At 44.8% G+C, this 15,643-nt stretch overlaps 2 protein-coding genes across 3 annotated transcripts in view; one reads left to right on the forward strand and one right to left on the reverse strand.

The window, feature by feature from the left end:
- Nucleotides 1-12,211, reverse strand: part of LOC147009888 (uncharacterized) — a 46,553-nt gene extending 34,342 nt beyond the window's left edge. The window contains exons 1-3 of one of the 2 annotated variants that reach the window (XM_085861517.1): nucleotides 12,053-12,211; nucleotides 4,263-4,342; nucleotides 504-622 (exon numbers count right to left, since the gene is read on the reverse strand). In XM_085861517.1, coding sequence (XP_085717643.1) covers nucleotides 504-622; nucleotides 4,263-4,281 — 138 coding nt within the window. In that variant the 5' untranslated portion in view covers nucleotides 4,282-4,342; nucleotides 12,053-12,211. The remainder of the gene's footprint in view (nucleotides 1-503; nucleotides 623-4,262; nucleotides 4,343-12,052) is intronic. The other variant, XM_085861518.1, reaches the window with a different exon arrangement.
- Nucleotides 1-15,643, forward strand: part of LOC147009889 (uncharacterized) — a 177,921-nt gene that overhangs the window by 7,081 nt on the left and 155,197 nt on the right. The gene's annotated exons all lie outside the window — the stretch shown is intronic.

The following is a 15,643-nucleotide window of genomic DNA, read 5'->3' on the forward strand; positions in this document are numbered from 1 at the left end:
CAAGGAGTACCGAGGGAATGTCCCCCGGTAATTACATCACGTGACCATTTTAGGTAACCGGTATTCATTAGACGGAGGACTCTAAGTCACGTGGTTGAGTTATTGACATTCACGGTCGATTCGCGACCTGCCCCGTCACGGAGTTATCTGTGTGTGACAGCCTGCGATTCCGGAGAGTCTGGTGGGAACCCAAGGGAGCTCCCCCCCCCCCCACCCCTCGTGGTCTTCTATCCCCGACCCCGGGTCTGCAACAATGTATATGGCGAATCGGCTCTTGCCCAAGCAAAGATTAAGATTAAGTCAGCTTAGGTAATTTAAGTCGTTTACATCGTTGTCTCATACTGAGTTTTCCATATTTGGGTCCTTAGCCAGAGAAAGAACTGAACAACCCTGAAATAATTTACAACCTTTTGGCCAATGCACACACATGAGATCGAAACTCTTTGGCCAACACACACAAAAAGCATTTTATCATGTAGAACAGTGTTTTGTTTTGGACTCACGTTGTTCCAAAGTATATTCATGAGCACTTCATTTCTCTGAGGATCAGTCACCAAACTGCAGCGTCCCACTGTGAAACCCCAGAACAGTAATGCAAGGCAGAATTCTCGGCCAAGAAAAACTGGAGACACAAAATCGCCATCAATTACACTATAATCTTGCCACACCAATGTACCTGGAAAAAAACAGCAAGGGTGCCCGAAACATGGGCACAGTGTACTAACATTGCAGAAATTGGTTTTAAATCCGACTGAACGTAGAAGTCATTAAGGATGTGAATTCCAAGCTTTTTAAAGCTGAGCTACTCCCGGGAGAATAACCATGTCACATGTCAGATTGATAACAAAAATCAGCTGTTTACTTGATCACCTTATTGGAGGTCTACCTCACCTGATCTTGCCTGTCTCAAATGCCATTCCATTGGGCATTCACTCTCAATGCCATCATGGCAAATTGAGATAGGCATGGAAATGCTTCCGAGGAAAAGGCATCCGCATCGCCCAAAGAAAATCAAAGAAAACGTTCAGTGATGACATTGATTACCTCTTGCATACCCATGGAACTGTGGTGATGATTCCCTTTCAGTATGCTGGTTAAGATGATGATGCTTAAACCAGGACAAGAGAAATCTCACTCACATTAACAATGCAATGGTGTGTTGTAAATGAAGTCCGGCTGATGATTACTTCCTTCAACGTCTCTCTAGTTGTTGGTAAAGAAGGAAAGATTTAATGGCGCTGAGCCATTGCGGCTTCAGAAATGGCACCGAAAAATGACAAGCAGATGAGGAAAACTCATTCGCTGCAGTCCTAGTTGTTTAGCCAAACTAACGAAATCCACGTCACTCAATAGTCTTGATAAAGTCGAACCAAAAGACACTATGAGAAAATAATGATGTGTTGAGTGACTCACGAATAGGGATAAGAAAGGTTTCCAACGTGTCGTCACCAAAGAACTCCCATGAGCCCTCGGCCTTTTTAACATCCCGTGCATTGATCGGCTCTCTGGAAAGACGCAACAGATTGGCTACCAGAGTTCACGTGTTTGAAAAAATTAATTAATTATTGAGAAAATTAGAGAGTCACCACACTAGCTCCCCCCTAGATCGATGACCAAAGAGAGACCATCGATAATGATGTAGACATAGACGTCAGCCCGAACCGAATAGTTGCACAAATCTCTAAGGCCAATGGACGTGTCTGCCAGAACGAGTTTTCCTCATGTCTGATGTAGTTGTCAGTGGCAAAGGGGCTGATGCAGATGTCGATGGGGCTGAACTCGGTACTTTTGTGTGTGGGCTTACAGGAACAGTGGGAGTCGATGTAGCTGGAGTTTGTTCTGCTGTAGCAGTAGGATGAGATGCCTCAGTCACTTTATCCACGTCGACAGCCATGAGTCTGCCGAAACTGACAGTTTCAGACTTCCCATTAAAATCAAGGATGAAGTACTTGTCTTTCCTGGAAATGACTTGGGAAGGGGTCACAGTGAGGAGGTTGCAGAGAAACTCTGACGGTGTCATCTTGAACAAAAACATGGGTGCAAGACGAAAGATCTTCAGGCAGATGCGTGGGACTCTGTTGAGCTCTGGTGGGGCTGTAATGTAACTCACTCATTGTCCTTCGCAGTCTGTCCAGTGGTTCATAAAGAAGGAAAGATTTAATGGCACTGAGCCGTTGCGGCTTCAGAAAAAGCACCGAAAAATGGCAAGTAGAAGAGGAAAACACGTCCGTTGCAGTCGTGGTTGTTGAACCAAACGAATGAAATCCACTTCGCTCGATAGTCTTGATAAAGTCGAACCAAAAGTCACTATGAAATAATGACGTGTTGAGTGACTCACGAATAGGGATAAGAAAGGTTTCTAACGTGTCATCACCAAAAAACTCCCACGAGGCCTCGGCATTTTTATCATCCCGTGCGTTGATTGGCTGTCCGGAAAGATGCAACTGATTGGCTACCAGACCATGAGACCATTAGGCCCATCAAGCTTTCACAATGGTTGTCAACCCATGGTTGTTTTGTCCATACTTTATCCTTTTCAAATGCTGAAATAAGGAAGCAGCACATACCATTTTTAAGGTCTTTTGTATTACTCGGCCAGGGTTCGAGTGTTCAAACTACCGAACTCCCACACTTGAAGCAGACACTCCAACCATTACACGACCGAGACGTCCAAAAGTCAGGAAAGCGATTTGAATACACAAACCCAATGAGAAACATGAAACCTCAAAGTGGTCCCTTGACGATGAAACCTCAACACCATCCAACATCCATAATCATCTTGTCGATCCATAATCTACAATGGCGATGATCCTGTCCAAACCTCATCAAACATTGTCCAACCTCCATCAAGGTACAATGGTGAGGTCGAACATATTAAAGTTTTCAAAAACAACATGGTGGAGTGAACTGAAAATAACTATCTGCCAAATATTTCATTGCTTCTCTTGCTTGGGTTTCCAGTTGGCTCGATGGTCCAGTTATTCTTGTCACTAGACCATGACCAGCATTCTCCGTCATCCGCAATGTTGAATAAACCAACATGGTCTTTTTTATGCTCCTTAATCCCCCATTTACCTCTCACTCTCAATTCCCTCTGCCATCTTTCATTCCCTCTTCTCTGTCCTCCTCCCGTCCGTTCATCTCCTTGTTGAGTCAGTGTGTCATACCATGGCCTCACTGTCAATGCATTGCCTTATACCCTCACCTTTGTTCTTCCATGAGGGCTGATAGGATGGCCGAGAGGTACACACACTTGCTTCGATGCTGTCTAGCCTGGGCTAAAATCACAACCCAGCTACAAACTGTTATCCCAGTGTTTCACAGGCAGGGTGATTCATCAATGTGTGTGCCATCCATCGGATGGACGTTAAACGGTAATTCTGCTGATGGTCTTCGTCAGAAGTCTCGTCTGCATTTCACTTTCAAAACACATTCATTGGTCCTTCTCTTTGGCCTTTGTACAATACTCTAAGAGGGAAAGGATGAGCCATTTGAGCCACCTGGACAAAGAACTACTGGGCTCAAAGGAATGAATCGTGGATAATTATCACGTGATGTCTCGCTTCACAATGAATTTCCATCATTATCCGTTGAATTGATTCACATTCCTTTAAACCCCACAACAGCTTGGACGGGTTTCAAATTCTCAATAAGTGTCTGATGTTGGGTTGATCATTTCGTCTCATTGGAATTGTTATGTCTGTGATGGGTATAAAACCACTATGGTGGCAACGCCGGGCATCGTTAAAGATGAGCCTCGAAATGAAAACGACTTCAGATGAAACAAAGTTAATTTATACACATGCTGATGTCAGAACTGCTTGCTGACCAACTCAAATGTGTATATGATCTCATGGAGACAAGACCGATGAACAGGTGTAAACGAGACCTGCAATGAAACCTCCAAATAACATAACTTTTTGTAAACACCGAATAGATGAAAAAAAAAGTGTATTACAAAGAAAATTGAATGACAAAGTAAACCGGTGATAAAACAACAGGTTGTCACAGGGAGCAGTGTGACCACTCCTCATTTTCATAAATGCTAAGGTGAGCCAATGTAAAAAAGCCAAGAATTCACAAGGTTTCGGAAAAGCGATGATAATAGAAAACCTATACGCCAAGAGAACCTATAGAAAACCAAGACCCCAGGGTGAACAACGAATAGCCAAGATATTGTGAAAAAAGCCAAGGAGTGGTCACACTGACAGAGAGATGACATCAAAGAAGAGATGGAATCTGCTATAAAGGTTGCTTTCTACCTTGGTGTGAAGCTTGCATAAGAGCGTTGTCCACAGCTCCAGCTGTCAAGTCCTTCCTCGCAAGTGGACCACATTAAAACCTGTGAGGACCACATGGAGGCAGAAAGCCAGACTCAGCAAGACCAAGCTGAAGACACATCGTTTTTAATCGATACGATATGCTCTCCGGTGAGGCCGTCAAACGGATCAATCGGCCAAAGCACGAGCATGTGTTTTCAAATCAAACCACAGTTCGAATTTCAAATGTCCTTCATTTCTTTAATAACATAAGCCATCGAAATGTTACATAAGTGAAGAAGATGCAATATTTACCCCTCGACCCCCCAACAAGACAAAAGGAACAGTAGAGCTAAGGCCGAGATAGAGTATGTTTGAGGTTGCTTATTTTAAGTAAGGGAACTATGTTTTATAGTGCTTAGCTGTGGCTGCTTGGCTGAAATGTTTTCTGGGGGTCTGGCTGTGCTGCTGAATCACTGCCCCCCCCCCTCCCCCGTTACCAGCACACTGGTACTTATTTCACTAACCTCGAAGGATGACAGGCTGAGTCAACCCACCGAGAGTGAATTCAACAGAATGATAGGTGCTTGAATTCAAGACCCTAAGATCTTAAGCCAGCCAGCTTAACCATGAAGCTAACACCAGGCTTTAACTCCTTCCATAACAGATGTGCACATACTGTGGTTGGTGGTGTTTGACACCAGGGTTGTGTGATGCGTAAGTTGCTGTTATGTAGACAGACTGGGCTAGATTATTCCATAGGCTAATAAGGCTATATCCTTAGGCCCTCAGGCCCTTCAATTTTATTGACAATATTGTCAATAATTATGAGTGTTCTAACAAATGTGTCGCCGAATATGTCCAATGCACAAGTGTGTGAAGGCACAAAAAATCTGTGCCAAAAATACCCAGATGATCAACCAGCAGATTTCGCCAAGGAATTTCAGCAATTTGTTGCTTTTACGTCCTTCTCAAATATTGAGAAGGAAGATGATGAAAGCCAAGCTGTCTGGATGTTCTGCAATATGATTGAATCCAACATGATCGAATGTTTCCCAAATGTTGAAACGTAGTGTGGGAATCAGTAATTGTAGTGGGGAACGTTCATTCTCTCTTCTTAAAAGGGTCAAAAGCTTTTTTGCGATCGACGATGAATCAACATCATCTGACTGACTTGTCCCTTGTTGAGTATTGAGAGTGAAATTCTGAGATCATTGAACTTTGATGATATCATTCATGAGTTTGCCACAGCCAAGGCCAGGAAAGTGCACATTTATGTTTGAAATTTTGAATGCATGTGTGCAAACTGTAGTCCCACTCACTTTAGTCACTTTTTTTTACCTTGTCGAGGCTCATATGAGAGCTAACACACAACGCACAGCAAGGGGGGCATGAGACAAGAGGGGCGGGAGTGGGAAGGACAAAACAGTGGGGAACACAACATTAGGAGATCTGTGGAAGGGAGAGGGATGGGGCGGGGAACATGGGGTATACAAGATGGACATTACAGGGACTTTCAGGAAGGAAAGCAGAGAATTTGAAGGAGGCCGGTTTGGGGTGGATTAATGGGGGTAGAAAAGATCGAGGATTTGGATGGGGAATGACAAGAGGTGGTGGTGAACAGCTGTTTTGAAGGCCTGGAGGGAAGAATGGGATTGAACAGAGTGAGGGAGTTTATTCCAAAGGTGGGAAAAAAGAGGAATGAAAGAGTGAAGGTGAGCAGTGATTCGTGATTTTGGTAGTATCACCAGAAGGGGTTGTTGGCGGACCTTGAGTACCCTTCAGAAATATGGTGGGGACAAATCGCAGACACAGTAGGGGGGCGAGACCGGAGAGGAGACGGTAGAAGACAGAAAGAACACCGACCTTCCTGTGGTGAGAGAGTGAGAGGCGCAAAAACTCAGCCTCATTGCGGGAGATGCCGATGATCCGAAATGCCTTGGTTTCCACAGTGTGAAGCTGAGAAAGGTGAGAGGCAGGAGCACCAGCCCAGAGGGGAGAGCAGGACTCCATCAGGCTGAGGACAAAGGCTTTGTATGTGGTCAGGAGCTCAGGTGGGCCGAGGAAGGACTTTGCACGATGGAGGATTCCCAGTCGGCGACTGGCTTTGGAGGCCAGGTTTGAAATGTGGCTTTACCAGGAAAGATCATGGCAGATAGAGAGACCCAGAAGCTTGAAAGAAAGGACTTCTTCAAGAGGATTGTTGAGAAAGTGGATTGGGGGGGTCCAAATGGTCCTTTTGGAGAGACATAGTGAGAGTGTGAGATTTGTCCGGTTTGAAAGACATGTTCCACGTGTTGGACCTGTTTGGGATTTTACCCAGATCTGCAGAGAGCGAAGAAGCAGCTGCTTGCCGGTCTGAGGGATGACAGGTGACATAGCAAAGGGTGTAGTCATCAGCAAAAAGATAAAGAGGATTTTCCAGAGAGTCAGAGAGATCATTGATGAAAACCAGAAAAAGAACAGGGCCCAGAACGCTGCCTTGAGGAACTCCAGCCTGGACAGGAAGAGGGGATGAAAGAACTCCATTTAGGGCGACACTTTGACTGCGACAGGAGAAGAAGTCTGTGAGCCATGAGTGAAGATGACCTTAGATACCATATGAAGAGAGTTTAGTGAGCAGAGCAGGGTGCCAGACCGTGTCAAAAGCACGTGATATGTCAAGGGATATGGCTCTGATTTAATGTCCGGCATTCAGGACCTCCATCCATTGTTGGGAGAGCATAAGTAGCATATCCACTTTTAATAAAACTATAATTTGTCTATTGGAATAATAGTGCATATTGTATCTTTGCAGATTGGATAATGTGTATTAGAATAAAATAAAACTACATTTGTCAAATTATCATAGTTTGTGTGATTAATCATTAATGTTTGTGCTGGTACGGATTATGAATTTATGTTGCATATATTTTGGCCCTTCCTTCCCATTAGCCTGAGGTCGTCCATACCCTTAATCCAGGCCTGTAGACAGGGGGTTTATTTTTGTCTTTTCATACTTCATTCACTGCTAGACTTAAGGCAAGAGGCAGCCTTTGGCATTAGTCATCTCTGCTGGTGTGCAGCCTCTCTCACAACCAAGACTTCTGTTGTACCTCCACCTGGTACCAACCCAGCAACTGTTCCAGATATGTTCCAGGCCAAACCTACGGAAGATTTCAGAGGAGCATGATCCCTAAATGTATAGTGTGCAGGCCCACCAATGTGTGGATACATTTTGAAACTTAGCAATCATGCCCCAGCTATGGGTTAAATAGTAAGGGGAGGTGGAACTCTCCAGCCATGGCCAGCAATCCTTATAGGAGAAGGAAACTGAATCTAAACCTACAGCTTGGAGATCTCACTGCTGCCCTCCTAATGAGCTTCAGGCCTCAGGGTTAAGGCCAGATCACAAACTGCATTCCACTTTAAAGCTCTAATCTGCAACAGAAAGAACAAAGCCCTGCAGTGTCAGTGTAAGATGACATTGGAAGCCGCCTTTCCCAATCTGGCATGCAGCTGGCTTGGGATATTCATCATTTTGATGACAAATTGGAGATGACGTTATCACCAGGCAGTACCCTGAGTGACATAGCAGCCCTTTTAAGGACAGCATTGTTTGCTCATAAATAGAAGGTTCGAGAAAAGGTAGCCCGAATAAATGCATGTCTTCCTACTATCCATTTCGCTGTGTTCTTGCCCTCACACTGTTTTTTTTTTCAGCATGATGCTCCAGCAAGTGACTGATAACTTAGAGGAGGGTGTCTACATTCGTTTCCGGAAAGATGGAAACCTCTTCAACCTCAGATGACTACAGGCCTACACAAAGACTAAACCATAGCTCATTCCTGAGTTCCTATATACAGATGACTGTTCTGGTAGCCCATACACAGTCTGATCTGCAGCAGATAACGACCTCCTTTGCTGATGCAGCACAACTGCTTGGACCTATCATTAGCCTAAAGAAAACTGAAGTCCTCTACCAGCCAGCTCCACACCAAGCCTATTCACCACCAAAGATAACTATTGAGGAAACTGAGCTGAACGCCATCCAACAGTCCACGTACCTAGGTAGTGTCATCTCATGCGATGCCACAAGCAATAAGGAAATTGAAAGCAGGTTCTCCAACGCCACATAAAGAGTCTCCCAACAACCAAGAGAGACTCTTTAAGCATGTCTGGAAAACCACAACCTACAGATCTAAATCTAATCAAAGTTTACAGAGCTGTTGTCATCCCCACCCTTCTTTATGGTGCCAAGTCATGAGTCACATATCACCGGCATCTGTGCTTTCTTGAGCACTTCCATCAATGCTGGCACTGCCCCATCCTCAAAATCACTGGCAAGATTTTATTCCCAATGTGGAGGTGCTAAAAAGATCCAACACCACCAGCAGAGGCCATTCTCTTGCAGACTCAACTGAAAGGAGCAGGCCATGTCGTCCGGTTGGATGACAACCACGTGCCCAAGGCTGTGCTATATGGAAAATGTGACACAGGGGCTCCATATAAACGTTTCTAGGATTCACTGAAAAAGTCCCTCTCAATCTGCAATATCAACCACATCAACTGTGGGAAACAGGCTGCAGACCGTGCTACCTGGCAACTCAAATCAAAAGTGCAACAGCACACTATGAAAACTAGCAAATGGCCAGCATTGAAGAGAAGAGGAGAAGAAAAGACAAACTCCCACCCATCAACAATCAAATGTATGACGCCATTACGGCAGGACTTGTCTCTCAAGAGTTGGTCTTCTAGCCACCTTCGGGCCAGCCATCGCTCATGACCTTCCGAATACACTACATGGCCAAAAGTATGCAGACACCCCTTCTAATTAGTGGATTCAGCTCTTTCAGCCACACCCATTGCTGACAGGTGTGTAAAATCAAGCACACAGCCATGCAATCTCCATAGACAAACATTGGCAGTAGAATGGGCCATACTGAAGAACTTGATGACTTTAAACGTGGCACCCTCAAAGGATGACACCTTTCCAACAAGACAGTCAAATTTTGCCCTGCTGGAGCTGCACCGGTCAACTGTAAGTGCTGTTATTGTGAAGTGGAAACGTCTGAGAGTAAAAACGGCTCAGCCACAATGTGTTAGGCCACACAAGCTCACAGAATGGGACCGCCGAGTGCTGCAGCGTGTTGCAAGGAAAAATCGTCTCATAGGTTCTCACGACTGGGTTCCAAACTGACTCTGAAAGCAATGTCAGCACAAGCACTGTTCATCGAGAGCTTCATGAAATGGGTTTCCATGGCCGAGCAGCCGCAAACAAGCCTAAGATCACCTTGCGCAATGCTAAGCATTGGCTGGAGTGGTGTAAAGCTCACCGCCATTGGACTCTGGAGCAGTGGAAACGCGTTCTCTGGAGTGATGAATCATGCTTCACCATCTGGCATTCTGACAGAAGAATCTGGGTTTGGCAGATGCCAGGAGAATGCTACCTGCCCAGATGCACAGTCCCAAGTTTGCTGGAGGAGGAATAATGGTCTGGGGCTGTTTCTCATGTGTCGGGCTGGCCCCCTAGTTCCAATGAAGGGAAATCTTGTTTTCATATAGCATACAATAACATTCTAGATGATTCTGTGCTTCAAACTTTATGGCAACAGTTTGGGGAAGGCCCTTTTCTGTTTCAGCATGACAATGTCCCTATACACAAAGCGAGGTCCATACAGAAATGGTTTGTTGAGATTGGTGTGGAAGAACTTGACTGACCCGCAGAGAGTCCTGATCTCAACCCCATCGAACACCTTTGGGATGAAATGGAACACCGACTGCGAGCCAGATCTAATCGCCCAACATCAGTGCCCGATCTCACGAATGCTCTTGTGGCTGAATGGAAGCAAATCCCTGTAGCAATGTTCCAACATCCAGTGGAAAGCCTTCCCAGAAGAGTGGAGGCTGTTATAGTAGCAAAGGGGGGGGACAAACTCCATATTAATGCCCATGATTTTGGTATGAGATGTTGGTCGAGCAGGTTTCCACATACTTTTGGCGTATCTTCATCTGCAAAGAACTGCCAACAACTCTTCTGGATATCTCATGTAAACAGCAGTGGCTGCATCACATCACATCACACCACTGGAGATCAAGAAGTGTTGGGGAGATCCTGAAACTGCAGTGGTGAAGGTGATGAAACGTCATCTTGAATGGCTGGGCCATGCTGCGAGAATGGCAGACTACTGCACTCCATAGAGGGACCTCTTTGACTGGCTACCCCAAACACATTCAGGGAGAAGGCCAAGGAAGAGATGTGGAGTGGTGATCTCAGAGGATGATTGGTACCAAGTGGCATGCACATCAAGATGAAGATTGCACTCGTCCTATGAATCTGTGGATGAAACATCCAGCCAAACTTTCCATATCGCAGGACAACCAAGACTAGTTAAATGCCATGAATGTAATGGAACTTTCAGAAGAGAGAACGACAAGAAACGGCACAATTACATCTTTGAGAGACAGACACCTGAAAGTGAACAACATGGAGCAGTCCAGTGTGTATGTTGCCTGAGATAGTTCCTCAGTCGAGAAGGTATGGCTGTCCACAAATTGTAAACCAGATCCACACTCAGTGCCTCTGTATTGGAGTCGAACTTTGCTTCCCCTTGTAGGGGTCACATCGCCTCCAGTTGCAGGAAAACGGGCGAAGAAGAAGAAGAAGATGATGGATTTGAAGAAGAAGAGAAGAAGAAGAAAAGAAGAAGAAGAAGAAGAAGAATAAGAAGAAGGGGAAGAAGAAGATGTTTGTACATTCCATCTGTGTGTGTATGTGATGTTTATGCATTGGCCACATCCAGCTCTTTGGTGAAAATGTCACAAATGTGAATGGTCTTCAACTATGACAGCTCTTCTTTAAAACAGACAGAACTTGTTCTTCGTTTGTGGTGTCACCAACACATTTATGATTGTCAGGCATGAAGATATGGACGCATGCACAAATGCAAATGTGCACACACAAACAAATGTAGATGCGTGTAACAAACGTCGATTCACTCAAGTGTATGTGCACGCGTGCGCACACACACACACACACATGTAAACAAACGTAGATTCACTCAAGTATATGTGCTCACAAACACACATACACACATACACATACACACATACGCATACACACATACACACACACAAACATACACACACATAAACATACACACATACACACAAAAACACACACGTACACACACATACATACAAACGTAGATTCACTCAAATATATGTGCACGTGTGCACACAAACACACACATCTCGTTTTAAAATTTTATGTTCTTAACAATTCTATCTCACACAAAAGCACACACACACACACATACACGCACACACACACACACATACACGCACACACACACACACATCTCGTTTTAAAATTTTATGTTCTTAACAATTCTATCTCACACAAAAGCACACACGCACAAACACACACACGCACACACACTCACACAAACACGGTTTCACCTTCTGAAACCGCATGTGGAGATAACCATCAACGACGACCGCACGCACACACGCGCACACACACACACACACACACACACACACACACACACACACACAGACACACACACACACACACACACACTCAAACACACGTATATTTCGGTATTTGCGCACGTTCACTGCGTCACTGCAGAATGTAAAGCACATTAATCACACAAACATACACACATACATACACACACATACACACACACACACACACAAACACACACAAACACACACAAACACACGTATATTTCGGTATTTGCGCACGTACACTGCGTCACTGCAGAATGTAAAGCACACTAATCACACAGACACGTGTTACGCACACACGTTAAGGAACCGACGCGGGAAGAGCCCCGATCAATGAAAACCAGCCTTGGGTCAAAGTTCTCAATAGTCGAGGCAAACGATTCCCCGGAGACAGGCAGCAGGAGCACAGCGAACACGAGCACCCAGCAACATGCACGCACTCACAAACACAGGCACTCGCAGGCAGACATAAACAAAACACACCCACTCAGTACCTTGGACATTTCCCGGAAAGTGCGAATGTGATGTTCACATACCACGAGTACCGCGTTTACAGGTTATTTTACATAAATGACGCATTGCTTCGTCGCTCATTGTTTACATAATTACACTTACAGTGTTTGGTTTCAGGGTGGCAAGATATGTCAGGGGTGTGCACATGATCGCCTCTGCGCTCTCCAACCTGAGTTCCAACGTGTCATGCTGGTGTTTCGCATTGCAGGGCAGCTTTCCGGCGGTTAAGGTCCAGTCACACCTTGACGTTTTAGCCAGGAATGGCAACGTATAAAAACGCACGAAAAACGTTGGCGTACGCTGAAGTTTGAGGTTTTTTTGAAGTTTTGGTCGTATTCATAACGTGTTGATCGTATGCATAACGTATTAGTAACGGGCACAGAACGTTTCGTTGTGTTAAAGATAACTTATACCAACGAATGCTTAGCCTGTTGTCGGTGTTCACAAACTATGCCCAACGATAGTTTAACTGAGTCATAGTGCGCTGCACGTATCGCCGACGAACTCGTGGTGTGCCTGTAAAAAAAACCTGCCGCTCGCCGATTTAAATCATAACCGCCTGAAAATTGGAAGTGTCAACATCGGTCACACCTTGACGATTTAGCCAGCGTATGCCGACCTCTGAAAAATGTGTCTAAAACGCTGGGACACGTCGAATACGGTATGGGTAAGTTGTGTATACGTTAGCAGCACGAAGAAAAACAATGAAGTACGCTGGCATATTACGTGGTGCGTCTAGTATGTCGTGAAATTTCAAGCATGCTGAAAATTTTACGACGTACTCGACGTATGGCTCACAAGTTCCGCATACGCTGGCGTAAGTTCTCGGCATGTTCTGCAATCGCTTACACACGTCGGCCACACGTTACTTGTAAGTTACTCATAAGTCGAAACACGTCGAGGTAATGTTTAGCATACCCGAAACTTAATTTTTAACCTACGAGTAACGTGCTTTGAACATATTAGTAGCGTGCTTTGAACCTATGAGTAACATGCTTTGAACCTATGTGTAACGTATCTCAAACGCATATTGGCGTTTGTAGACGAATTTGATTGACGTCTTCCGGACGACCACAGAACTTACTGAACGTGTTTCTAACTTACAGCTACCATATAATGGCGTATTGGCAGCGTTTAGGGGAATTGGTATATACAAAGGGGCTTCACAAGAGGAACCCGTCAGTGTTCCTGACTCCACGTTGAGTAGATGTCAATGTCACTGGCAGTGGCAGTAGCAGTAGTAGTAGTAGTAGTAGTAGTAATAGTAGTAGCAGTAATAGTTCGAGAGAATTTAGTGATGTCGGTGTTATTAGTAGTAGTAGTAGTAGTTCGAGAGAATTTAGTGATGTCGATGGTAGTAGTAGTAGTAGTAGTAGCAGTAGTAGTAGTTCGAGAGAATTTAGTCATATCGATGTTGGTAGTAGTCATAGTAGTAGTTGTTCGAGAGAATTTAATGATGTCGATGTTAGTAGTAGTAGTAGTAGTAGTAGTAGTAGTAGTAGTAGTTTGAGAGAATTTAGTGATGTCGTTGGTAGTAGTAGTAGTTGTAGTAGTAGTAGTAGTAGTAGTAGTAGTAGTAGTAGTAGTAGTAGTAATAGTAGTAGTAGTAGTACTTTCAAGTAACGTGTTACAAAGTGTGAACAACGTTCGTGTAGCGTGCTTACAAAACGTTACTCATAGGTTAGAAATAAGTTTCGGGTACGCTAAACATTACCTCGACGTGTTTCGACTTATGAGTAACTTACAAGTAACGTGTTTCAACGTGTGTCAACGATCGCATAACGTGCCTACAACTTATGGCCAGCGTAGCAGAACATGTGAGTCATACGCCGGCATACGTCGTAAAATTTCAAGCATGAAAAAATTTGAGGAAAACCCAAAAGTTCAACGTTTAAAGCCAGCGTACTACCACTTATGGCAGTGTTTTTCAGCGTGGTCTTAACATATACAAAACGTACCCATAACGTATTCGATGTGTACCAGCGTTTTACACAAATTTTTGCAAAAATCGGCATAAGCTGGCTAAAACGTCAAGGTGTGACTGGGCCTTGAGGATGGTCGCTTGTTAAGCTGGCCATCCCGTCTGCCGGAATTACTTGGTGGACGTGTCCAAGATCCCACGGTGTCTTTCGCCGAATTACAAGGCGAACTTATCGCTGGCAACTTGGAACGAATTCAAAATTCCTGCTGCAACATTTTAGTCGAACATTATCTCTCGCCATCCGGTTCGTGAAAGACTTGGGCCAAAAACTTTCCCTGGCCAACCCCGCGAGGTGGGAATAGTTGTGTCCGTTCATGACTCGTCATCTTTGTTTCGTATCTCCATAGGATCTTCCTTGATAGTCCTTCAAGTAATGAGTTTTGTACCTGCGAGGGACGTTCAAAAAGTTCCACGAACGAGTCACAATAGTCCAACAAACGACGTTTTCATTAATCCATCAACTATTGAGAGTGCTATCAACCTGGTGTTGGCTTAACGCTTAAGCTGGCTGGCGTAACATCTTAGGGTCTTGAGTTCAAGACCAAGGTGTGCCGTTAAATCATTAAATAATATCGGATAGGTTAATTCAGCCTGTCATCCTTCTGAGATTGGCAAAATGAGTACCACCTGACTGGGAACAGGGGGCACTGCAACAGCAGCACAGCAGCTGCACTCCCAGAGGATGATGTTGTTTTCTGGTTTTTTTTTTTTGCATATGGCAGCTTGGCTGATGGATATTTGAGACGGTCGTTCCGATTACTTTTTGAACGCCCCTTGTGTCCGTCTGTCCTCGTGGTATTTTCGCCGAGAGCGAAATTGGCCAAATGAACTTGTGTTTTTCTCGCGTTTCAGCTCTTCATTGTCACAGTTCTGATATGTAAAGCCAGGAAGAGCTTGAAAACGGAACGACGAAGTTAATCAGAATGTTGATCTTCATAATTAATTATTTGACATTCATTTTATTTACCAATTGCAGTGAACAACTGGCACGGCATTGGGTGGAGCGCATTGCTCTTTCTGCCAGGCTGAACAGGTTATGTGTTATATCCCACTGATAGACCGGATCTGGATTCGGACCTTAACCAAAATCGAATCAATTCATCTTTGTCACACTGCTCGGTGTTGGCTTAACGGTAAAGGCACCTGGCTTAAAAGATCTTTGGTCAGGTCAGGTATCGGAGCATGCGCCAGAACAGCGCGTCGATGCATCCACTTTCCGCCGGTACTCCAGGGTCCTCCGTCTGGCCATCCCCCAGGCAGATGCCAGGCCCATCCCCATCTCCTTGAGATGATGGTCAACCTGCTGCAACCATGAGGCAAGTGATCGGCCCACTGGCCTCCTCTACTCACTAGACTCCCTCGCTGAGAGAATCTAGTGAGCAGGATCAGCATC

Source organism: Eptatretus burgeri, chromosome 17 (genome assembly GCF_056783735.1).
Source record: "Eptatretus burgeri isolate ZD-2024b chromosome 17, Ebu_testis_v1, whole genome shotgun sequence".
Taxonomy (NCBI): Eukaryota; Metazoa; Chordata; class Myxini; order Myxiniformes; family Myxinidae; genus Eptatretus; species Eptatretus burgeri.